Source organism: Furipterus horrens, unplaced genomic scaffold (assembly GCF_987537825.1).
Source record: "Furipterus horrens unplaced genomic scaffold, mFurHor1.1.pri manual_scaffold_7, whole genome shotgun sequence".
Classification (NCBI taxonomy): Eukaryota; Metazoa; Chordata; class Mammalia; order Chiroptera; family Furipteridae; genus Furipterus; species Furipterus horrens.
Window position 1 is genome coordinate 10621476 of NW_028327177.1, and position 24273 is coordinate 10645748.

Sequence of the window (24273 nt, forward strand, 5' to 3'; positions counted from 1 at the left end):
CGCCCCGCCCACCTTGCTCCGGCGGGGCTGTGCCGGCAGGGCTCCCAGAGGGCTGCTCTGCCTCTTGACTACCGATCTCGAGTATGACAGCTCGGGGGTGAAAGGGGAGCTGCTCCCCCTCCCCACCCCGCCCCGCAGTGACCCAGACGCCTCTCTGGCCTCCTTCAATTGCTCCTCGCCAGCCCGGGAGTTGTGGGAGGATGGGACGCGGCTTCCCGAGCGCCGGGCCTTGCTCCCCGGGCGGTGGCAGCTGCGCCCTGGGGGCGGGGAGGGAGCGCAGAGGGGACAGAAGCGTAAGGACAGTGGGAGCCCGGGCCTCCCGGGCCTCCCGGGCCTCGCAACTCGGCTTCAAGTTTCCACCCGCGCCAGGTTGCAGCAGCCAGAGGAGCAGGAGCCACGGGCACGTCGGAAAACAAGACAAGCCCATAAACAAAGCCACGTGGCCTCCGAGCCAAGGGGGTGGGGTGGGGGCCGGGCTAAGAGCAGGCGGCTCTTCCGGCAACAACGAGCGGCAGCCAGCGGCCCAGGATAAATACTGCGACCGAGAAAGCGGCGCAGCAGCGTTCTGCGAGCTCCGCGCGCCGGGCCACCCTCCCCAGCGCAGCGCCCTCGGCCCGCACAGGCACTCCGCTCTCACCCCGAAACCCGCAGCCCTACACGCCGGTTCCCTGCAGCCAGCCCCTTCGCCCGCCCCCGCACCCCGAACGTCCGCCCAGGGCGGCGCGTCCCCGAGGCCGCCGAGCCGGTCTATCGCGTACATCGGTGGCGTTGGCTCGCGGTGCCATGCCGTTCCTTGGACAGGACTGGAGGTCCCCGGGGCAGAGCTGGGTAAAGACGGCCGACGGCTGGAAGCGCTTCCTGGATGAGAAGAGCGGCAGCTTGGTGAGCGACCTCAGCAGGTGAGCGGATCCGCCACCAACTTCCAGCCCCCGCGAAATAGACCCAGGCTGGTTTCGGGGGCGCGAGGCAGGTGAATGGGAGTCAGGCGAGGTTGCAGTAGGGGGAGGAGGGAGACCCTGACCCGGTAGATGGGAGTGAAGTGGGTTGTCTGGTTTCTGCAGAGGTCACCAGAGCACAGGATTCGGGGAATTTGATTTCTCTTGTTCAAGGTCAGCGTCTCCAAGTGAGCACGACTCCTTACAGAACCTCAGGTCCCTCTGAGAATCTGACGACAAATGCGGATATTGTCCACAAACAAACTGAAGAACACAACTTGAGGGGTCCCCTGCCTTAAGGACACCGGAGTCGCGCAGTTTGCAAATGTGGGGGCGCGGGCGAGTGGGCCGCGCGCCTTTCACCGCTAGGGTGGCGGGGTTCCAAGCGCCCCAGCACTGTGGGGTGAGTCAGGTGACGGCATTGAGTGCGGGTTCCGTCCGGAGCGCCGCCAGGCTCTTCCCACGCACAGGCGACCACAGAGTGGGCAGGAATGATGAGTAACCAGGAAGGGGCGGCCAGATGGCCCTGGGGCATCCGCGCTTGCAGGGCGGACTTTCGAAGCGGTGGTCAGGAGTGGGATTTGCAGAGCTGAGGAGGCAGGGAGGAGGGTGAAACCCACAAGTCTTCTGCTTTGGGGAGGACCTAATATTTGCACCTGTTTCCTGGGTGACGCTTTAGGTTAATTTTCTTTGTATAGTGAGTGCACCCCTATTTCAGTTGGTGCTTATCAAAGGCAGAAAGCCCACCTGGCTGGGCTGAGCCCTGTGTGGTGGGAAATCAGACGTCCGCTGAGCCGGGAGTCCACTTGGTTCACTGCACAGAAGCACCAAGTTAGGTCGTCTAGAATCTGTCAGTTCTTAACTGTTGACTTCCAGATCCCTGGCATTTGGCCCAGCTGAGATCAGTAAAGTGGGGCACACGGGTCACCCTTGGGTGCCTTTTTCCTCCTACTTTGGTTTAAAACCCCTGCCCCTCGCCTCCTCAAATTGACTTCAGTGGAGAGTTTTCTATCAATAATAGCCAGGTTCCCACTTACAGAGACATCCATGGGACCTCTTGGCTGACCTCTTGACAATTAATTTTAAGAAAGCTATCAAGAAAATATGATTATTTTGACACTTGACCTCCAGAGCCCCCCATCTGTTTGTGATTTGTAAAGCATCAAACTCTGTCTCCCAATGGGGGGTGGGACCTAGTATTTAATCTTGAAGGCATGTCCAAAAGAGACAAGAACATACTGACCTCTATGCTAAAGATACTTTTAGGCAGATCCTGGGCAGTTTGGGGAGCACCGCAAAGAAATTTTATTTGTGGAAAATCAGAAAATTTGCTCATATAAAAATAAAAAGATCACCTGCTGTTACCAGACTGTCTTTTGGGAGCTCAAGTTACCAATTACATTTAAGTTATTCTGTCCTAGTAGAGTACAAGCTTCCTTCCTTCTTCCTCATTCCTAAGGAACGATGATATTAGAGTTTGGTACTTTATTTCTGTATAACAGTTCACATTCTTTCTAGAGAGGTGCAGCAGTGATCTGCTGAGCTGTGTCGCAGTGACTCATCCAAATATAATTGTAGGATGTTCCTCAGTGGGAAGCAGACCATTGGGTTCAGCGGGAGAGGATTCAAAATCCAGAGCCTCTGGTTCATGTAAATATTCCCACTGTACCTGCTCCAGGAGATAAGACAGTATCACTCTCCTTTTGAAGTAAATAGTGGTACCTCTCTCTCCACAGTATGGGAGACCTGAAGATGGTTTTAATTTGGCACAGAAGTTTAACCTAGACGGAGATCTGTAGCTTCCCATCCCCTTTGTCCCCTTCATGATTCTCCTTTCCTTCCTCCCATTTCATACCTTCTGAGTTAGAGCTGTCAGATTCACCATCATTATCACAAATGGTGATCAATATAGCAACTGCCTCTGGTTCTTTGATGAGTCAGAGTTTAGGAATCGTTTGGTAGCTCCCAGCAAAGCAGCTGGCTGTTTGTTTGTGGAGTCCTGTAATTTTTTTCCCCCCCAGCAACTGTAAACAATCCCTTCCTTAGTTAGCAGGAGAAGTCGGCCAACTTCTCAAAAGCAGTCGGCCTTCTGAGACCTGGGTTTGTAGTCTCAAATATCCCCACTGTTTTCAGTCTTGGTGATGTTTCTCTGTGATGTCAGCTTTGGGCTGAGTGCCTGCCTGCACAGGTGAAGCTGAATGCCTCTCCTGTTAGGAAAAAACAAAAGGCAGGCCCTTTCAAAAAAAGGGGGGGTGGTATAAAACAGAGGACTATAGAGACATGGTACACTTCTCTGATTCCACGCGCTGTTCTGTGAGCTGCCCCAACAAGAGTCAGGGATGAAGAGTGCATTTGGAGTGTTTCAGCCTGGGGGCTGGTGCTGAGCGTGGATCAGAGCATGTCTGTACAGCACACCTTCTCTGGGCTCTGCTGTGCATTTCTCTCTGCCATCCGAGGCCCTGGTATCCTCCAGCCACTGAAAGTTACGGAGCCCACTGCCGCTAAGTGCCCCGAAGTGAGATCGTGGAGGATCTCAGATCAGCTGAAAGCAGGGACCCTTCTCAAAAAAAGTTGAAACTACATAAGACAGAGAAGAAATGACAAGTGTCAAATTTGGTGGGACAGATTTAAAAGTCAAGAAAAGAGTTCAGAATGAGGTGGGGTGACCCAAGAACGCTTCAAGGAAGTGATGGCTGAAGGCACCTGGGACAGCCCTTCTCCCAACAACCCCCCTCCCTGCCCTCGCCCCCGCCCCCCCTCCCGCTGAGTCATCTCAGTTCTCTGAGCCTCAGGCACCCTTCTCAAGCCTCCAGTCCTGCTTTTGAAAAGTCTAATGTTGCTTTCCAGTATAGCTAAGGCCTAACCAGGAAGCGGGAAGTTTACCTCGGTGCACTGGATGAGTAGGGCATAAGAAAATAAAAATAATAGTTAAGATTTTTAAGAGTGCTTACTGTGAGCACGGCTCTGTTTTAAGAGCTTGAGACACTGAGCAGTTATTTCTACCAAGCCATCCGGGTACTAGCCCTGTGAATTTGACAGTTTGGGTATGCGATGAAACAGATGAGTGGAGAAATCTCATTGGCCATAACCTTCAACTGAGCCCTTTGGGGCAGCCGCGGCTTTCTTAAATGGCCTGTTATTGCAAAAAATGAGAAATGGGGTTGTTTTTTTCCTTCCTTCCCTTTATCTCTGCTGCCAAAATGGTCTTACTTTCAGGTCTTCCCACCTTTTCTAAAGTTGACTTCGAGTGCCTTGGAATGCGTGACTGGGCCAGGAGAGACCTTTCTTCTTATACTAGACCTGTGCCTATACAAATCCGCGTTAGTAAGAAGTTGCTACAAAATAGCAGCCCACTGGCTATGATTACATTTCATGAAGAAAGCAACCTCTTTAAATGATTTTGCTTTTTAAAATAAGTAAATAAAGGTCGCGTGTTCCTAGATGATGGTGACCTTTCATGTTAAAAAAAAATTTGTTGTGATTTTCCATTGGCTTTGCATTTCCCTGAAATGGACATAATTACACTCTCAAAATAGCCATTAACTGAACATATTATTGCATAAAAGAAAATATATAAGCAGGCAACATAAATAAACCCCATAACCCTCCTTTCCAGGCCCGCTACCTCTGGGGTCCAGAACCTAATAACCAAGCGAAAAGTGCAGGGTTTCTCTTTGGTTAAAGCTTTTCTGCATTCCACAGTGAGAGAGCGTTGTAAGTTATGTCGAATTCTTCTGAAACTAGCTTTGAGGATGAGTCGCTTGGGCTCAAAGTAGGTTATTGTCGTTCCTGTGGGGAAGGCAGGGGCTCACATGTTCTGGAGGAATGTTTCCAATTAGAAAAGAATAAGGTGAAATATAAATATTTACAATTTCTAAGGAAGGGTTCCAGTCTATGGCCGGACTCTGAAAATTTTCTGCTGTGCCTTACATGAGCAGAAGAGAATAAGACAGCTTCATTTTATGGTTCCTTATGTGTGGAATATAGGCTGTAGGGTTTTGTTCGTGGTGCATGTGTGTGTTTTCTTTAAAAATAAGCCTTCCTGTGGTATTTTTGCACACAAAATATCCTAACTGCCTTCTAAAGCTGTTCCCGGCCTTCGTACTTCATGGATCAGTCAAGTGACCTTCCATTTTTTTCCCCTCTCCTCAACTTTGATTGAAATCTCTTAAGTTAGCTTTAAGGACTCAGAGTGCAGTCCCCCCCCCCCACCTTTTTCTGCCCCTCTTCCTCTGCTGACCTTGGAGCAGATAATTGCCTGGTTAGTGGTTTTGGACCCCTATCCTTGTGCAAGTGGACAAGCACACACGCATGTGTGACCCAAAGCCTGGCCCAAAGCCTTCACCCTTGGCTTGCTGAAGGCAGTAAGAGAGGACATATCTGCAGTAACCTCTCTGAAACCTAAAAATATCCCGTCTCCCTGAATGAAAAAGAGAAGGCTAAAGATATCAGAAAGCCCAGTAAATGGTCTTCAGCAGGGCCTTCCGGGGAAAGGTTAACAAACGATTGGTTATCCACCGAGCTTATCCTGATGGGTCTAGAAACGCTGAGTATATTGTTGGTGATGTCACATGCAAGCATCTTGGCCAGTTACTCATTGTACTTTCTGAAGTGCTGCTTGAGAGACCGTTGCAGCAGCAGGGTACTGGACCTTGCTTCAAACCCTCTTTTCTGTCCTTTACACCGTGCCCATGGATTGGAGAAATACAGTTGTGTCTGATTTTAGCCAATAGTTGTATGTCCAGAAAAGATAGAAATCAAATCACATTTTAAATGCAGCAGAGGAACTCAGAAAATGAAAGTACTCTAATATATTGGTGGTTAATTTTTTTAAAACCTAATTTATGTGTTACTAGTTGGCATTCTAACACCTGCTTTACATATACATACATGCCCCTTCGGAGTCGGGAGAGTTGGGAACACACTTTCTGATTCTACCTCAGTGTTTCTCCTGCATCCCTTCTGTGGACACGCTGTGGATTGACTTTGAAATGACATTGTATAGTAGGCTAGAACTAGTCATTCCCCCCAGATGATGGCTCAGCCTATGAGGGAAAAGTCCACGTGACCCAGGCTGAGCCTGCGCACCCTCCAGTGACATGGTAATTGGGCAGTTCTGCATTTTCAGTCCTTATAAATTTATGAATTGTGAGCTCAGCTTGTTCCCTCTGGGACCCAAGGTCTTCACCTCGCAGCGTGATGCCTCGTGTTCGTCCATTACATGGAAACTAAACAACTAGCTTGGGTCATGGGACATCTCCTAGAAATGGAGTTTGCAAGTCGGATTTTTGTAAATGTGATTGTGTTTTAAAGGCTTGATAGAAGCATGCTGGTTAAAAAAAGCTTGGGTATACTTTAAATAGGAGAATTGTGTGGTAGGTGAATTATATCTTTTTAAAAAGCAGCGTGGGGTGGGTGCTTTTGCAAAATGAGGGCCTTGTGCGTTTCAGGGCTACCAGCAAGGGGCCGTCTCCCACTCCCTCCATTCATTCTTTCTGCTGAAAGTAATACTGTGGCACCCCGTACGGCCCTTCGCGCGAGAGAGCAGGGCTGTGTGTCCAATACAACGGCAGGCACTGTTGGGGATTCAAAAGAAGCAGAAGCCCCCATCCCTGCCTTCCACAGAGACGTGACAATATCTGATCCTCCGCGAGGGACATCTGTGCCTGGATAAACTTCTTTTGAGGGATTTTTATTGTTGGGTTTGAGAAGCGTGTGTGTCCGTGTTTCATAACCCAGTCAGTTATTTAGGGAAACAGCTCATGTTAAAGTCTAGCTGCGACAGCACACCCCCTCCTGTCTTGTTTTCCCTAGTTACTGCAACAAGGAAGTATACAATAAGGAGAACCTTTTCAACAGCCTGAACTATGACGTTGCAGCCAAGAAGAGAAAGAAGGACATGCTGAACAGCAAAACCAAAACTCAGTGTAAGCCCTTTGTTTTGAACTTCAGAAGAAAGCTGTTTGGAGATTGTTATGATTGGTTGTTTGGGGGAGAAAATAATCACACCTCGCATGTCAGATTATCTGCTTCAGTGTTTGCTGTGTCATTGACAGAGGATACTGGGATCTTTGCACTCAGAAATCTGGCTGTGCATTTTATGAGCAAGATTAACGTGTTCTTTACAGTCTTGTTTAGAAGTCAGTTGCTAGTTGGGGTGGTTTTTTTTCCTGCTTGTCACTTATATTTGGCATGGTTAATTTAGTTATTTATACAGTGATATGGTCAGCTGAATCAATTCCAGTATGTACTTTTATTTTAAACTGGTTTTGAGGCTTTGAAAATAGATTTCTCCCTCTTGTATAAATACTGGTAACATTTCTAGATGCTCTGTGTAAGTATTAACAGAGTATAAATTAATAAGCAAGAATTACAGATATTTAGTTTAATCAGTCTGTCCTGCATGGTTCCTTCATGTTATCTGTTTTATTTCTACTTTTTATGGCCTTGTATGAGCTGTAGGCTTGGCATATAAGACAAACTTGTACTTGGGTATTAGTTTTGTTTTGTTTTTTTTAATTTGGACCTATCAGATACTAAATCTATGTATCAAAGATTTAGAGTGCTTCAGACAGAGTAAACTATAACTCCAGTATTTATACAGTGCAGAAATTAGGCATTTGCATCCTCTTAGATTGCCAGGAGAGTTTTGGTATTTTTTTTGTTGAAACTTTTTACAGTTTGGAACAATTGAAAAAGGAACAAATTTAAAATCTTGGGCATGTTAAAGCTCGGTATTTTTTCTTTTCATCTCTGTAGATTTTCACCAAGAAAAATGGATCTATGTTCACAAAGGAAGTACTAAAGAGGTGAGCATCACGTGTTTATTAAAGAGTATGCTCAGCTTTGTGCCTTCCCTGTCAGAGCAGGGGGAACTAGGCAATGTTATTTCAAATCATGACTGCCTTCGTGGGTGGTAGGGATGAGCAACCCACTAACTAGCCAACCAGTAGAGAGAGACAGAGAGAGAAGAAGCAAAAATCACTAGGTGGAACCCCCAATCATTCAGGAAGATAACATCTGACAAAACGTTTATAAAAGTGCCCACCTCAAATATATTATTATAAAGCCCTGGCCTTTGCCTCAGGACCATGCCTTCTTTTTGTTCCAGGGTCTCTTTAGACTTCAACTCAGTTATTAAGGTTTACCCTGGAAAAGCTAGTCACTAAATATAGCAGAAGTTTTAGTGCCTGTTCAGTGTGAGGCACTCAGTGTGGTGCAGAAGGGGACAAGACACGGTAATAGCTACGTTTGTGTGGCACTTAACAAAACCCTTTTGTGTATATTTTCTCTCTGCACAGGCATTTATTTGCTCCGACAACTAGGATACAAAGCAGTAGGACAGAAGGATAAGATTTCTATCACTGTCAGGGATAGAAACATCTAGTTCCATGTGTGATTTGAGGGGGTCAGTGATGCACCTGAGCCCACCCGCATACTCAGACCTGAGCTGGGACTATGAGGCAGAGCTCTTACTCCCAGTTCCTCGTGGGTTCACAGGTCAAAGATCAAAACTTCTTTTGCTTCTTCATGAAGCCTTAAAAATGCTTCTGATGATCAAATTAAGGAAAGCACTAGAGATGCGAGGCGAGGGAGCCAGCAGAGTTGGCAGGCAGGTCTGATTCTCTGCCCAGGAGTCGTTCCAATGACCAGCCACCATCGTCTCAAGCATCACATATCCCAGCCCTTCCTTGATGAGCAGCTACTTATGAATTTCCCCAGCGACTGCATGCAGAGGACAAGGGCCCAAATGATAGAGGTCACGAACAGCTTTGTTTAACCCACGAGTCACTGGCTGAAGCAGCTGCCGGCTCCATCCCCCCACATTTGTGACTTTCAGAGGGTTCCCAGAAAAAGCATGTCATAACACAAGAAAAGAGCAAGTGGTCTCGGTTCCCTAAGACAGGCATCAGGCTTGTTCAGTCCAGTCCAGGTGGATCGTTCTGTAGTAACCTCTGCACCCCTCTCCTCACTTTCAGCGCCATGGTTATTGCACATTGGGAGAAGCTTTCAACAGGCTGGACTTCTCAACCGCCATTCTGGATTCCAGAAGATTTAACTATGTTGTACGGGTAAGTCTCAAGAACCCAAAAGGCTTATCCAGCCTCTCTCAAGTTGAATTGTCTTTTTTGGTTGTCTAGAAGTAGTTTCCCCAAGGAAGTAACTTTTTAGGACCCTGGGGGCTTTGAGGAGAGCAGCAAATGGACTCCTCAACTTCTCCCTCCCCCAGTATACTTCAAGTTCTTACGTGGATCCTTAGGATGTTGGTTAGAGCAGCATCACAATCTGCCAAGGTTGTGGGTTTGATCCCTGGTCAGGGCACGTATAAGAATCAACCGATAAATGCTTGGATGGATGGAGCAACGAGTTGGTGTTTTACTCTCGCTCTCCTTTCCTCTCTCTCTAAAATGAATAAAAATTTTTTAAAAAAAATTTTTTAAGATGTCCCTGAAATTGGCCCCCGCAGATGAGGACTGCCAAGATGCCTCAAGTGAGCCGCTCCCAGCCCCCATGGATAAATGGGAGCCTGTAGCAGTCAGCACAGGCTCTGGCACCGACATTAGCAAGAGAGAACGCAGCAGTAAACAAGCCATAAAGCACCTTGGCTTGTTTTTAAAAACTTCTGCACCTCTGATTGTTCTCACTGTCCAATTCCTTGTCCTACTGCAGCTGACTCTAGGTGACCCCAAAGCATTCTGGGTTTAGACCACAACGCGGGATGAGTTCAAAGCACCTCAGTGCTTCTTTCCCATGACTCCCTTCCACCTCCACTCCCTGTGATAACAATATTCACTCCTGTGTTTACCTGAAACTTGAAACTACATGTTTGGGCCCCTTGCTTTCCCTTTGCTTTTAATGAGCTTTAGCAAAATATTAGTGATGAAGATAGTAAAGCAAATAAGTCTAACCATGACTTTGAAGTCAGGGATTCTTCTTAATTGGTTTATGAGTGTTTCTCCCCCTAAGAAACCTTGTGTGATTTTGTCAGTGGTTCAACCTGGGAGGTAGCAGCTGTTTGGGTTTTAGACTCAGAAGTAGGAGGGAATTTTCCCCGTGTGGGTGTTGGTTCGTTTGGTTTTTATTTTCTTCTTCCTGGGTTGTTGTGCTTCTCCGTGCCATGTTATTGAGTCAGATGATTGCAAAGGCTCGGCCAGAGCAATGACATTCAGGCCCCTTGAGGCCTGGATCATTCACCTGTCATATGGGCAGATGCAAGGCAGCCATCCCAACTGACCTGATGAAAACCCAGGCCCCTTATGGATTAGAAACTCTACGCTGAGCCTGTGACCGCATGAGCAGAGCTGCCTACTCCTCAGCTGAACCCTTATTTCAGTCCAAAAGGGCAGATAGGAGACCGTCTTGATGAAATGTTCATGTCATTCGGTGTGACTCTGCCACCTCAGGGAGGTCACTGCAGCCTGCACCCCGGTCCAGGCTGGTTGGATACAGGCCCAGGAAGATCTGGAAACTGTTGCTAAGAATATGAATAGTTTCCATCCTCTAAGTGTGAGAGCCAGACACCCAGCTCTGGCATCTTGATTACAAACTGGTCAGCAACATGGACCGTTTTTAGATGGTTCTCCTTCCCACCTGTCATGCCTTTCACAAGAAATAAAATTCAAGAAAGAAACAAGGATCATGATAGCAAAAATCCGTTTTATGCAATCATATGCATTATCCTCCTTTATCCTTTCAATAACCCCACAAAGCGTAGGTACTTTTACCGTCTCTGTTTAAAGAAAGGGAGGTGTACAGCAAGGTACAATGACTTGTCCAAGGTCATGAAGCTACATAAGTACAGAAGGAGGCTCTGAAATGCAGGCAGGCATAGAGTCTACACTCTTAATTGCGACAATAAGTTCTCTGCAAGCAGACGTCTGATAGTCAAATGTCCTGGGGTCAGGTTCCCAGCCCCACTACCTTCACTGTTTCAGCCTCTCTAAGACTCAGTTTTGCCCTTTGTAAGACGGACTTAGACTAATCTCAGCCGTACTGGGTGGCGGGGAAACTCAGCAATATATTCTGTGTGGAAATACTCTGCAGACCCGAAGCTATTGTGCAAAGTCAGCTGCTGATATTTATTACCTAGATACCAAAATTACCACTGAGTCCTCCTAAAATACCTTTTAATTTAGTTGATACCAATGTTTTTCTACTTTAAAAAAAATAATAATAATGATTAACCAGGAAATCTTGCAGTTGATGAAGACTCAGCACAGAGAACTTGTCCTGATAGCGTCTAACTGCAAACTGCATCATGAGCACTTCCAAATGATTTTTAAGTGTGAGAAACTGCTGCATGCTTTCAGATCTGTTAAGTTCAGAAGTAGTGGAAGAATCGTTCTGTTTTGGAAAGAACAGTCTTTTTTTCCCCCCTTCACTGTTAGTGCCCTCTGTAATTTGAGAAATAATATGTTATTTTTATGAAGAGCTTAAAACATTTTAATGATAGGCACCACATTTTGAGGCTTTTCTCCTGAGGAACTCAATACACTTCTCATATATTCTTCTTATCCTTAAACCAACTTTGCAAAGTTGCTTGCCAGCATGTTATCCACATCTTACTACTTTGACCTAATGGTTTCTTAATGCTACAACGACTCCTTAGTTCCAGTAAGAAACTGGAAGACCTTTAAAATTTTTTTTAATCTCTTTAAAGGCAAAGTACATTTTTTTCAAAATGTGTTCCTGCAGGCTGTCATCCCCAGAAAAGGAGGCATGCAGAGGGAATAAAAGGGATGGCCCACACTGTTATGCAACATGTTATCATTTTTATCAGTAAGCACAAACATTTTGTGGAATTTTGAGTATCAAAATATCTGAATATCCATCGCAGGGGTTTTATGCAGCATTTGTACCTAAGCTGTCTTCAGAAGGCTACACTCACTGCTGCTACCCCTTCCTCACACCCCCGCCCCCCACAGTGGCTTAAATACAATTTTACCTGTGGGCTTTAAAGATTATTTAAAATCTTTAAGAGCAGCAGCTTACTCGTTTATGAATGGTCATTTTTTTAAAAAGTTGTTTGCACCGTGCCTCAAGACCAACACATTTTGGAAATTCCCCTGGGGTTGCCGGGACTGGGCTGGTACTGGGACTCGAACTTGGGAACCGCAGGAGAGAAGCGCTGACTGTCTCACCCAGAACACAGGAGGCCAGCAGAGAAAGTGAGTCCCCAGTAAAGAGGAAGGTTTCAGAGGCCGCATGCTGCGCATGGCTCTGTGAAGAGAATGGCCCGTGAGGCTGGTCTACAGAGTCCACCTCTATGGTGACGGATTTAATTCACTGAAGCGGTGCCCAGGCACTGCTACTGAAGTTTATCTCCCAGGTGATCCCAGGGTGTTCTCAAGTCCGCAAACCAGCTCAGAAACTACTCGGGGGCCCAGATATTATATTTTGCATGCTAAGTTTTTAAACCAGACACTGAGGCCCACAGGAGAAGGCCTTAGGGCTTTAGTGCTTTCGGGCCAGGATGGCCTTTGACCTGGTCCTCCCAGCTCTCTCTATGGAATGAGAATGTGGCCACATGATAGTAACCATAGAGACCATGTTCATACCAGGAAGGTCCTGGAGAACCCGAAGTACCGGTTTCCTGACTGGGATGGACGGACCCCCTCGCCCCCACCCCCCATAGCTAGCAGATCAGGAAGGACAAGCGAAAGCTTGCACCCCCACGCCCCTGTCCTTCTGCAGCAGAGAACGTCACAACCTAACCAAGGCGCTTCTTAATTTTTTTCTGCATTACCACTCTGAGTCCATTTGAACATTTCCAGCAAGTTCTGCATTCCTGCCACCCCGAAAAGTCTTTTCCAAAAACATGTTTTAGTTTAAGTGGACTGGCGGTTTGGCAAACAAAGGCTGAAATATGGCACTATGACTCAGGCGCAAACCCAATGCCTGCAATTAAGGGCGAGCTGTTGCCAAGCTCCTGCGGGCCGTGATGTGCATGAGCAGCCTGGCCCCTCTGCCACAGTGACCTTGCATTCATTTGGTGCTGCACACAGTTGGTGGCCTTCCTTTGATGGACAGTGGCCTCTGCCACTAGGGTCATAAAACTGGTGCTGTCTTTTGCCATTGGGACTGAGAAGCTGGGATGAAGGGAAGGTGGCCAGCCACCTCAGTGGCAACAAAGTCAAAAGAGCAGAGCCCTGAGCCCATTTGAAAATGGCTGCAGAGATGGTAGGGCATTGTGGGAACCCACTGCAGGGCACTAACAGTGAGGGTGCAGGGCAGGTCTGCCAGTGAATGCCGAGCAGGCTGCTAGTGACTTACAGGACAAAAGTCTGCCTCTCTCGGAATTCCTAGCCTTCTGAGTCTTATTAAGCATTTTAGATAAGCAGATCCTGCAATGTCTGGGTGCCCATAGAAGTGGGGACACTCACAGACACAAGGATATGGTGACAGAAGTAAAGGAGTGCATGCAGAAGTGGGGGGCTACCTGAAGAAGTGAGGGGTTGCCCACACAACCACAGAAGTGATGGAGTCATTGCAGAAGTAGAAGGGTTCCCACAGATGTGGGGCCTCAAAGAAACAGGGGCAGGCTGAGAGACCAGATAGTGGTGTTTTTGACCATGGACTCCTAACAGTAGAAACTAATTAAAACATGTGCTGTCAATGTATGTATATTCATACATTCATTTGCAAACCACATGCCTTTGAAAGGTGCTAATAATGGTACTTACTCCATTGTGTTGCTATGAGAATTAAACTGGATATAAACACATCAAACACTTTTACACAGTGCCTGTTACATGGTAAACACTCAATGAGTATCAGTTGTTGCTGTTACTATTATCTTTAGGGTCTTATTTTCAGGCATTAGAAAACACTCAAAAATGGAAATTAAAGATGAAGTAAAATACAGAGATAGAATTTTTTTTTAATGACTTTCTTTCCCATCCCACTTTGGAGACCTCTGGATCAAAGGTGTGCCCATCTTGTATAACTTTTTTTCTCGAGGACTCAGAATCTAACCACAGGCCCAGAAATATATTTTATGCTAAAAGTCTACCTAGGTTTCTAGGCTAAGTCGGGTGCTTAATACAGGAGGGTATGCTAAACTAGACAGGTGAGCGGAGTTTTAAGTGCCAGTTCAACAGACTTTTTCCCATTCAAGGAGGGTGGTCCTTAAGAGCATTTCACACCATGCCCCTAGTTGCTGAGGTTGAGGGTAAGACAGAGGTTTATTTTAAGTCCCTGTGACCTAGGATCCGAAAGCCCCCAGGGACCCACTAAAGGAAGAACTCTCCAATGGCAAGGAGCCGGCAGCATCCTGCTGCTAGGTCCGCATACAGAGCAAATTGCTTGGGGCAAATACTTTTGCCTCCCTAAACCAGTACTTCTGTATTAACACATGCCATACACCTACCGCTGCCATAGCCACTTGAGAATCATGTAAGACCTGGCCACTGCTTGTCAGGAGCTTCTGGGCTACTTTGGGGGAACAGGTACAACTACGGAAGTGTCAGGTTCAGTTTGGCCCTGTTTGGAGGGTGGAGGAAGGAGCCTGGGAGATGGCATGCTGGAAGAGGTAGAACCTGAGTGCCTCCTTCCTTCAAGGACGGCCAGGATTGGGCTAGGTGGAGAGGAAGGTGCAGGGCTTTGCAGGGACAAATGCCCTGAAGAGAAGCCTGAGATGGGAAAGAACAGCAGTGGAAGGGAGAGATGGTGGGCTAAGGGCTGAGAGCCATCCGCAAGGTCACAGGGTAGAGGTGCGGAGTGCAGGAGTAGACAGGGAGCCCAGTTTAGGCAGGACCATTGAGTCCAACAGAGCTGCTCAGACTGATGCAACGGAGAGGAGGGCACCATGCAAGTTCAGAAATATCTGGGATGGATGGAAGACAGAGGCAGGTTTCTCTCGGCTGAGAATACAATTAATTCATGTAAACTTGGCCCTCCTTCTTAGGATTTTAACGCCCTCAGTTAGAGAGCTGTTTCACTTGCAAATAATATTTACCCAATCTTGACATGCCTGAAGATTATTAATGTAACTGAAATTTTCCCTCTTCCAACCTGTCAGTGTTCAAGCTCAAAGTCAGGACAAAACTCTCCAGGTTTTTAATTTGTTTTAAATTTTATTTATCCATTGAATAAATAAGGGTCTTGTAAGTGCAGAGCACCCGGTGCGGGCAGCGGCACTGCCTGATGTAACCAAGGGCTTATTGCAAGAGATGTAATCTTCCTATGGGCACCTGGCGTGGGTACTGAGCATGTGAGAAATTGCAGGGGCTTTCTGGAAGCTCCTTTTCTACTTTTAATAATCCTGTGGCATGTTTTCCAATCAGACATAGAATTCAAACTGCAGAGCACCCTGTCATAGGAGATAAAGGGATTTAGGGATAAATTATGTTCTTAATATCCTATGCAAAATAGAATTGCTTGGGTGACAGCCTGGTGGTTAACCTTGGTGTGGTTTTGTTTCAAAGTAACAGGTAGGACAGCTGCTATTTTTTTAATGCCTCCAAAGCCCCAATTATTTTGTGTCCCTCTAGATCTGATCTGCTTCCCCTTCTGGAAATTATTTGTGATATGTTTGCACTGTGAGTAATTTACTCCTGGGGCATCGATATGGGACCAGACCCCATAAGGATAGCAGCTTAACCATTTAGATCATCTACCATTGAACTTGATTATGCCATTTGACCACCATGAGGAGCCTCCTCCTCTATAGCGGGAGAAAATTGGGTATATTTATCCCAAGTCCCTTCCGCCTGTACCACTCCATGATTCTAATCTAACGCATTAACAAAGAAATATTGGTTGAGTACCTACCATGTTCCAGGTTGAGGCAGAGGGATAAACAAAACAATGCCTGTTGTCTCAAGGTTCGTATTCCAGTTAAACAATCAGCAAGTGAGTAAACAAGATCATTTCAGATATGTAAAAATGGAACAATGAAGAACAATGAAACCATAGTAAGACGAAGAGGTTTCCATACAGGATGGTGGGAGAAGGTCTCTCTGAGCATGTGACATTTGAATTGAGACCCGAGGGGTGGGACAGAGCCAGCGATGATATGACAAGGGCAAAGGCTGGGAGGAGGTGATGAGCTGAGCCTGTTCAGGGACCCAGCGACAGACCGTGTGGCCAGAGCAGGATAAGTGGGGGGAGCACTGTGCAAAACGAGGCTGGAGAAGGAGCAAGAAGCAGACCAGGGAGGCCCTGCCATTCTCAGTAAGGAGATCAGATTTTTTTTTCTAAGTGAAAAGGGAAGCCATCTGAGGGTTTCAAGCGGAGAAGTGACGTGAGCTGATTTATTTGTGGCAGATGAACTGAAGGGAAGCAGAGATAGGAAGCCTGCGTTTTCTGTGGGTGACGTGAGGTAGGAGGGAAGGCTCCCTCCTGCCCGTTCACCTTCCAGCTGTGACTGACATCCGCTCTGAGATTCACTAGACGATGTTGCTTGCAACTAGAATTTTCTGCTCCTCAGTGTGCCCCAAATGAGCATGAGCTGACGCTGAAGGGCAGGATGTGGTTTCGGTATGTGGTGACCACCACGCCTTCCTCCCGGAGCCCAGAACCATCCCTGTCGCTGCATAGCTAGTCACTGCAGATCATGCTGCACACCCTGGCTGCCCACATGGGCATGACACCATGGCTGCACCCTCCTGAAACACAGCTGCAAATTACTGGCATCTGGGCTACAAATTTGCCCAGCAGAAAACAGCCACTTCCAAAAGAGACATTTCCCTCTGCTCTCTTTTTTTTGCCTGGTGGTTAGGGGCGAAGAATCCAATGGGTTAAGCCATCTTGGTAAATAATTTGCTAGATACAATTCTAGCCTCCTAGGCACACAGCTCTCTTGACACAGAAATAAAATTAATGAATTCTGTCCTCTTGACCATGAATTTCACACAATCCTACTTACTGGTTGGTTCTGGGTCTATAGCATTATGCTAATAAGGAAGATGGGCCTAAATGGCTCACCCAAGGCAATTGCCTCATCCTGAACGTGTTATTAACACTTTCTGTTTGTTATTTATCCCTTATGTCAAAAGCTGATTACCTATCACAAGGTAATATTGATATGCAATTTCCAGACACTGTTTCCCAGAACATAACAATCTATGGTACTGCTGCTATTTTTAGAGTAAAGTTTGGCCCTAGATGCTAATTTGATTGGCCTTGAGAAACTGAAGTTTGGAAGCTATCAAAATACGTGTTTTCTGTTAGACATATCTGGGCTCCAGTTCTGGATCCACCACTTCCTACTGCTGGTATGCCTTAGGTGAGTAACTTGACTTCTCTGAGCTGCAGTAGCCTCTTTTGTCAAATGGAGAGCCCACCCCCATTGGGTTGCCACTGAAGACTGAACAAGTCCCCACATGTAAAGTGCTTAGCACAGTTACTCTCTTGTACTACATACCCATTATTATTAGCAAAATAAGACTTCATGGTAGATGCACCTACATAAGTCATAAAATTTATCAACATTAACTTTTATCAACAGATAGAGAGGTATTAACTATATCCCAAGCATAATAAAAATGACTGAAAGCAGTATTAAACTTTGAAAGCATTTAAGCATTTGGTTGACAATACATAAAACTGAAATACAGGAGTTCTGAAAGTCTTTAAATCAACTGTACTTTACCCTAATTCACTATGTCCTCTCTGGCAGTAATTTTACCAGTCACATTCTCTGTATTATGATAAAAACTAATAATATTTACTGAGTATATTCTTAGTACCAGGCACTTTTATAAGTGCTGTGAGTGCTTTATGAACACATTTAATCTTCACAGCAACTCTGAAATAAGTAATATTATGATGCATGTTTTGCAGATGGGGAAACTGAGGCAGGCAGTATGACTCTGCAGCCCTCACTCTTGAATTCTATGGTATATACAGCAGAAGTTGGCAAATTATGGCACAAGGGCCAAATATGGCCCCCTGACCTGTTTTTGTAAATAAAGTTTTATTGGAACACAGGCCCACCTATTCATTTACATATTGTCTACAGCTGCTTTTATACTACAACTGCTGAACTGAGAAATTGCAATAGAGACCATCTGGCCCAGAAAGACTATATTTACTATCTGGCCCTTTATAGAAAAACATTTGCTAAGCCTGATATAAGTAGTCCTTTAATTTCCATTTTAGAAATAGAGAAACTGGGGTTCTGGGAGGTTAAATGACTTACATCATAAACTAGATGATAAACTCCATGAGTTGAAGGATCATGTGTCTGTATCCTGATCTCCACGTCACCTACCACAACACTGGGACCGAGTGGCCACTCAAAATACTTGCTAAATGAGTGGCAGTTGTAAAGGTCACCCAGCTAGAGTCTGGGTCTCCTCCTGACCCCACAGATGCCCTGGAGGTGAGAAGAGGGACTTTCCCCCGAGAAAGGATTAAACACAGTGTAGTTAACATGTCGTTGGGCTGTCCATGGACAGATTTTTGCTGCTGCATTCTGCCTCCTGAGAGACCTCAGCTGGACCAAAGGGTTTTTCTTTTCCCTCAAATGCATAGTCAGACCTCTGAGAGTGTTCTTGTCCTTGTGATTCGTGCATTTTTAGACAAGATTAAAAGTGACACCCTCATGAGATGGTAGTCACATGGAATCTGGTTTGGGATGAATTTCAGACCCAGCCGTGCCCGCCTTCCTCCCACCCACCTGACCCACCTCCAACCCCCTGATGAGTCACAGTGCACAGCCGACTGCCCTTCCAAGAGCGACTCAAGGCTTTGTTTTCTTTCATCATGCTTTGTGCTGGTCATGTGAGGCTCGGGTATTAATAGACCATCGGCTTGGCCTTCTGAATCTTATTGGTCTGGGAGATAAGTGAACAGCTTTGCCAGTCCCTTTGTGCCATTTTTCACTCCTCTTTCGACTCTCATGTGCTGGTTGGTGACAGAGCTGAGCCAGACAGGCAGAGGGCATCCAGTGTGGCCACTGCCCATAAGCGTGGCCTTGACCTCCAACCCAGGATCACCGGCACTAATCTTAACAGACTGGCTGCAGCCTCTTCTCACCACCTTCTCCCAGTCGGATGACGGCATCTTTGCCAGCATGTGTGAGAAGAATATAAGCCAGGCAGGGAAAAGGCTTGCGGGTGTTTAGTTTTTAACTTAAAGTAAAATTATGCTCAGGAAATTAAAAGTCTGTACGTGGTTTGACAGGCTCCCAAGGGGCTCCACAGGACAGCATTTTTAAGCAAATGCTTTGGAAGCAGAGGTTTTTTTGAAATGCTTGGGGCTTTGATCCAGAAGTTTCAGTTCTCCCCTGCAGCCCAATTTTTAGAATGTCACTTTGCAAGTCCCCTCAGCCTTGATTCCAGCACCCAGCGCAGTGTCAGGCTCAGTGTTTACTGACCTGAAGAAAAGTTGGGCTGGGGCCTGGCCGGGAGGTGACACTCCCTTGGAAGGTTTCCTAGGAGCAGAGATTCAAGCTTTAAAGTACAGCGGAGATCTTGGTTTGCTAACCCGAGTTTACTTTTTAAGTCTAAGGCTAGTTTTTCTTGGGGGCCCGGTGGGTTCTGGGGAGATGATTTTCACTTGACATGAACCTCTTCTGTTTGATCACTGGGAGGGCACGGAGTGTGTTGAGAAGGACTCTGCCGAGGCCTCTCACTGCTTGTGGGGTAACTGGTAAGGTTTCGTTTCTCCAGCCTCGTGTTGCCATCTGTTAAATGGGTCACTCCGGTCTCAGGTTTCAGTTTTCAACAATAGAATCTTTGAATTTTTCAAGATCTTGCCACATCTGTAAAGAACTTTGCTATAGGAGGGAAGAAAGATTGGGCTGAGGATGGACCAACTTAATTTATTATCTTTATTTCTTCGAATTTGATGATAATGGGGCTGGTGGGGATGTGACGTACCCCTTCAATGAACAGATGCACCTTTATTTCCCACCTGATTAGTGCCAGCCCCTGCGCTCAGGGCTGTAGGTACATGCCCTCATTTAAAGCGCTCAACAGCCTTGGTGACTTTCAGTGGTATTAGTAGTACAGATGAAGAAACTGAGGCACCAGGAAATTCAGTCATTTGCCCATAGTCACAGAGACAATAAGCAGTCAACCAAGACTTGAACCTAACCCTAGAGCTGCAAGGGTCCTAGTCTCAGGAGAAATAGATACTCTGTGTCCCTGAAATTCTCTCTCTTCCAGTGACTGGATTCTTCCTATAGAATGTGAGCGCAGTGAATAGGATTTTTATTGACTGCTGCATAAGCAGGGGACATCCTGATAAAAAGGCCACTTCCTTGAAAAGTGAGCTTTTAGGTGCCTTGAGAGCAGTCGGTGCCGGTGGGGAAGAAGTTCAAGTTGGGGGAGAAGCATCCCTGCTTGGAGGGATCATACAGAACTCAAACACTCGCAGGTCATAGGAGGTTTTGTTCCCTTCAGAGTACATCAGCTGCACTTGCTGAAGTAGGACAAGCAGAATGAATTAGCCCCGGCTGTAGCCAAACTCTTTATATGTAAAAGAAAAAAGCAATTAAATGTTCAGCCTGATTCCTGGGTTTTGAATTGCCCCCATTTGTCTTTCACTTCGAGCATCTGCTTTTTATTGCATCGTGGCCCTGCCTGCTGTTTCTCTCTCCCCCTCAGTCTGTATCTGTGTGTCATGTGACTCAAACGCGAAGATTAGAGGAGAAAAAATATCTCCGTATTCTAAGCCTGACAACTTCTATTTTTGTCCACAGCTGTTGGAACTGATAGCAAAGTCACAGCTCACATCCCTGAGTGGCATTGCTCAAAAGAACTTCATGAACATTTTGGAAAAAGTGGTACTGAAAGGTGAGCTCTCTTTCACTCTCTCGCTCCTTTTTATAGGCATGGGGACAGACAGATGGATTTTCCAATAGAGTGGACATGTCATTAGATTTAAGGGAGTGTGGGTGGATGGACATGAATAACTCCAGATGCTGCTCAGTAGTGCCAGATCCCTGTTCAGAAAAAGGTACAACTTATGCCCATGGCAAAGAGTAAGAGCATCACCCTCCCTTCCTTTTACTGAAATCTTCTCTCCTGCTGTAAGCCTCTCAGGCTTCACAGCGTAAACACATGTCCCCACGTAGGCTACTGAGCCTCTAGATCCCAAATTCCTGGAAAATTGAGCTGTGTACAAGGCAGAAGAGATTCATAGACTCTCTGAGCCAGAAGGAACCTTAGGTTTTTGAATCAACTGACTCATGAGAAAGAGTGATGTGTCCATAATCACACAGAGTCACCCATAGGATTAGAACCCAAGCTCCCAACTCCCCTATGCTCCTACCACTGACCACCTAAAAGGGATGGCACGGCTGAGCAAAAGCAACTGCTTTCAAATCAGGTGAGCCACGGGTGCTGCTGGAACAATGAAAAAGAGAAAGTCTTTGTGGAAAACTAGGGAGAGGAGAACAAAGAGGGACCTAGATAATGGAAACCCTACCCAGTAACCTCGAGGGCAGAGGCTGGCCAAGTAGCGAAGAAACACCGGGAAGAAAGAAAACCAGATCCCCAGAGGCAATACCCAGGTAACTGGAGCAGGATAGAGAAGAAGAAAGGCCCACTTATACAAGGTAGAGTGTTCCAGTGGCCTAACTATTACTTCTTTTTGTCTTCCCCACCCAAGTCCTTGAAGACCAACAAAACATTAGACTAATAAGAGAACTGCTCCAGACCCTCTACACATCCTTATGTACACTGGTCCAAAGAGTCGGCAAGTGTGTGCTGGTCGGGAACATTAACATGTGGGTGTACCGAATGGAGACGATTCTCCACTGGCAGCAACAGCTGAACAACATCCAGATCACCAGGGTAAGCAGGACCGCCCGGCTTCGTCCAGGCAGGAAGGGTTCCCATCAGCTCCTCTGCCGAGATGCCAGGCAGCCTCGCCAGGACTTTATCTCCACTCTGGTGATGGAGGAGCCTAGACCGTTCTGTTCTGATGCTTTATACTGAGTGCTGGATGGGGGCTTCCTGATAAAAGGAGGGTGGGAAGAAGAACGTGGCAAACCAGGCTCAGGGTATGTGAAAGGTGAAGCATGATGGGAAAACCAGAAAGTCGGCTTTGGGAAAGATGTGGGCTCTACCCCTGAGATCTTCAGTGCACCTTGCAGGTCTCTCCCCTTGGCCGATCCTCCAAAGGCATGTGTTGTCTGCAGCTTTGGGACACTGCCTTGGGTACAACGGAGCTATGATAGCAGTGGCTGGGAAAACGGGTGCCAGCCTTTTAAAATCCTACTTCCGATTTTCAGTAGTTATGACAAAGGAAGCCTTTGATTAAAGACTGTGTACATACATGTCAGAAAAGGCATGAGCAGTCAAACTCAAAGTGGAAAAAAATAAGTCCTATAGTAACTGGCTTAACTGCTATCAGCAGTTTCCTTTAGGCTTCAACCTGGCCCTCAGCTCCTGTCCTCTTACCAGTGAGCAGGAGGCCGAGGCTCACAAAAGCTGTGAGAAGGACGCTGGGATAATCTCCTGCGGCTCAGCCACGGACAGGCGCTCAGGCGGCTCACGGAGCCCTGGGCTCACTTATCTCTCATCATGGACCACGACTGTTTTCTGTGGTTCTGGGATCCGAGCTGATTAAGTTTGGGTCTGCCCGCCTCTCAAGAAAGTAATGTGAAAAGAACCTCTTTGGCCTCTTTTCAATAATTTTTTTTATTCTATAAAGTTTTCAAAATGCAATGTTCTTGACATGACTGTGAATAACCTCTCTGTGCCTTAGTTTCTGAAATGCTGAAACAGCCCTCAGAGTTCTGTGGCTTCCTCAGAATCACTGACACTAACACACACGCGCGCATACACGACGCAGGGTACAAGCCTACGTGATCTTTCAAAAGCCGCCTCAATTATCTGACGATTATTAAAAAATATGAGATCTTCTAGTGAACATTTATCTGATTTATTTTAATAATTTACTCCAGTCCCATCTCTCAAGTGTAGGTAGGCATAGTATTGCAATGCGATTTTGAGACCCAAATTTCCAGCTTCTCTCTCATAGAAAACCCACTTACACTCTCCCTGATTTCTGGCATTCTCTGTAGCCTGGACTTAATACTTATTGTTTTTCTAAGCCCAGAAGAGAATTACCCAGCCAGTGATATAAAGGAGCAAGTCCCATCCGTCCCAAAGGCATTTTTTCCTCCAGCAACTTTGGGACACCAATCTGGACGGTCACGCTTGCCCAGAGCTGGCCTCTGTCCTCGCCTTGGCCACATCCACCCACACACCTGGCACATCCGTGGGCTTACTTCCCCCAGAGCCCCTTTTACTTGACCCACAAACACTCTTTGGAGGTAGCCATTATAGTTGCTATTTCTTCATGGGGTGGGACCAGAGAAGCCCCGTGACTTCCCCCAAGTAACTCAACAATTAGGGACAGAGCTGGGGCCAGAACCCTAGACTCCTTATTCCTAAAATGGCAAAGCTTTCTTAACACCAATGGTTTCCAAACATTTTTTCTTTCCAAACTAGTTTTCTTCTATTTATTCAGTGATTCAGCTTTTCGCAAGCCTTTTAAATCCAAAGAAATCCCACACATGCCCAATCAAACACTGAAGTTCACCTCCCTCTCTTCATGGTACTTCAGCTAGGCCAAGCTATTCACTGAGGCACACTCTAAGCTTTGTCCTGGCTCAGGCCTTTTAAGCTTGTCCCCTCCCCTGACCGTCCAGTCTGTTGAAGCCACTATCATCTCACCTTCTTCAGATCAGTTTTTAACCATCTGATATAATCTCAGACGAGGATTCCCTTTCCTGTCTCCATCCACTGGCTTACCAGCTCCACAGAGAAAGGACATTGCCATCTTGTTCCCTGCTCTGTTCCCTCCACCGGGCACAGAGCAGAAGGCAGTCGATAAATTTTAGTTGAATAAATGAATGATTAAAGGGAAGTTTCCTCTCACTGCCTGCCTAAGTACTTGTTCAAAGTTCAGAGGAATACAGTAAGAAACTATCGCCCTGTCTTATGGGTGATGATGACAATTTACCAACTGCAGGGTCTGGGGCAAGTTATTCAGCCACTTCATATCTCAATTTCCTCATTTGGAAAACAGGGCAGTAATGTGTATCTCATAGCCCTGGTGTGAAGTTTACAAAGTTAACACATGGAAAGCACTGGGAACTGTGCCTGACGGGCAGTAAGTATTGTAAATGCACCGGCTGTTGTTATTATTAAGGGCTCTCCCTGTGGCAGACACTCTTCTAAGTCCTTTATGTACAGGGTAGGTTTACAGTTGTGAATACATACACGAAACACAGAGTTTACTCTTGGATCATTACTTATTAATTATTATATTATTTTCAATATGAACAACTGTAAACCTACTCTTGCCCCACCCTGTATATTAACTCATCTAGTGAATAACTATCAGTAGAAGTCATTATAATAGGTGATATTCA

General features: G+C 46.3%; 1 protein-coding gene across 2 annotated transcripts in view; it reads left to right on the forward strand.

The window, feature by feature from the left end:
* The first annotated feature begins 530 nt into the window (after positions 1-530).
* The window catches only part of FBXO32 (F-box protein 32), a 29025-nt gene continuing 5282 nt past the window's right edge, over positions 531-24273 (forward strand). Inside the window, exons 1-6 of one of the 2 annotated variants that reach the window (XM_090283396.1) lie at positions 531-899; positions 6750-6862; positions 7695-7744; positions 8915-9007; positions 20587-20680; positions 21498-21682. In XM_090283396.1, the coding sequence (XP_090139522.1) occupies positions 784-899; positions 6750-6862; positions 7695-7744; positions 8915-9007; positions 20587-20680; positions 21498-21682 (651 nt within the window). In that variant the 5' untranslated portion in view covers positions 531-783. Of the gene's footprint in view, positions 900-6101; positions 6144-6749; positions 6863-7694; positions 7745-8914; positions 9008-20586; positions 20681-21497; positions 21683-24273 lie in introns of those variants that run through there. The other variant, XM_090283397.1, reaches the window with a different exon arrangement.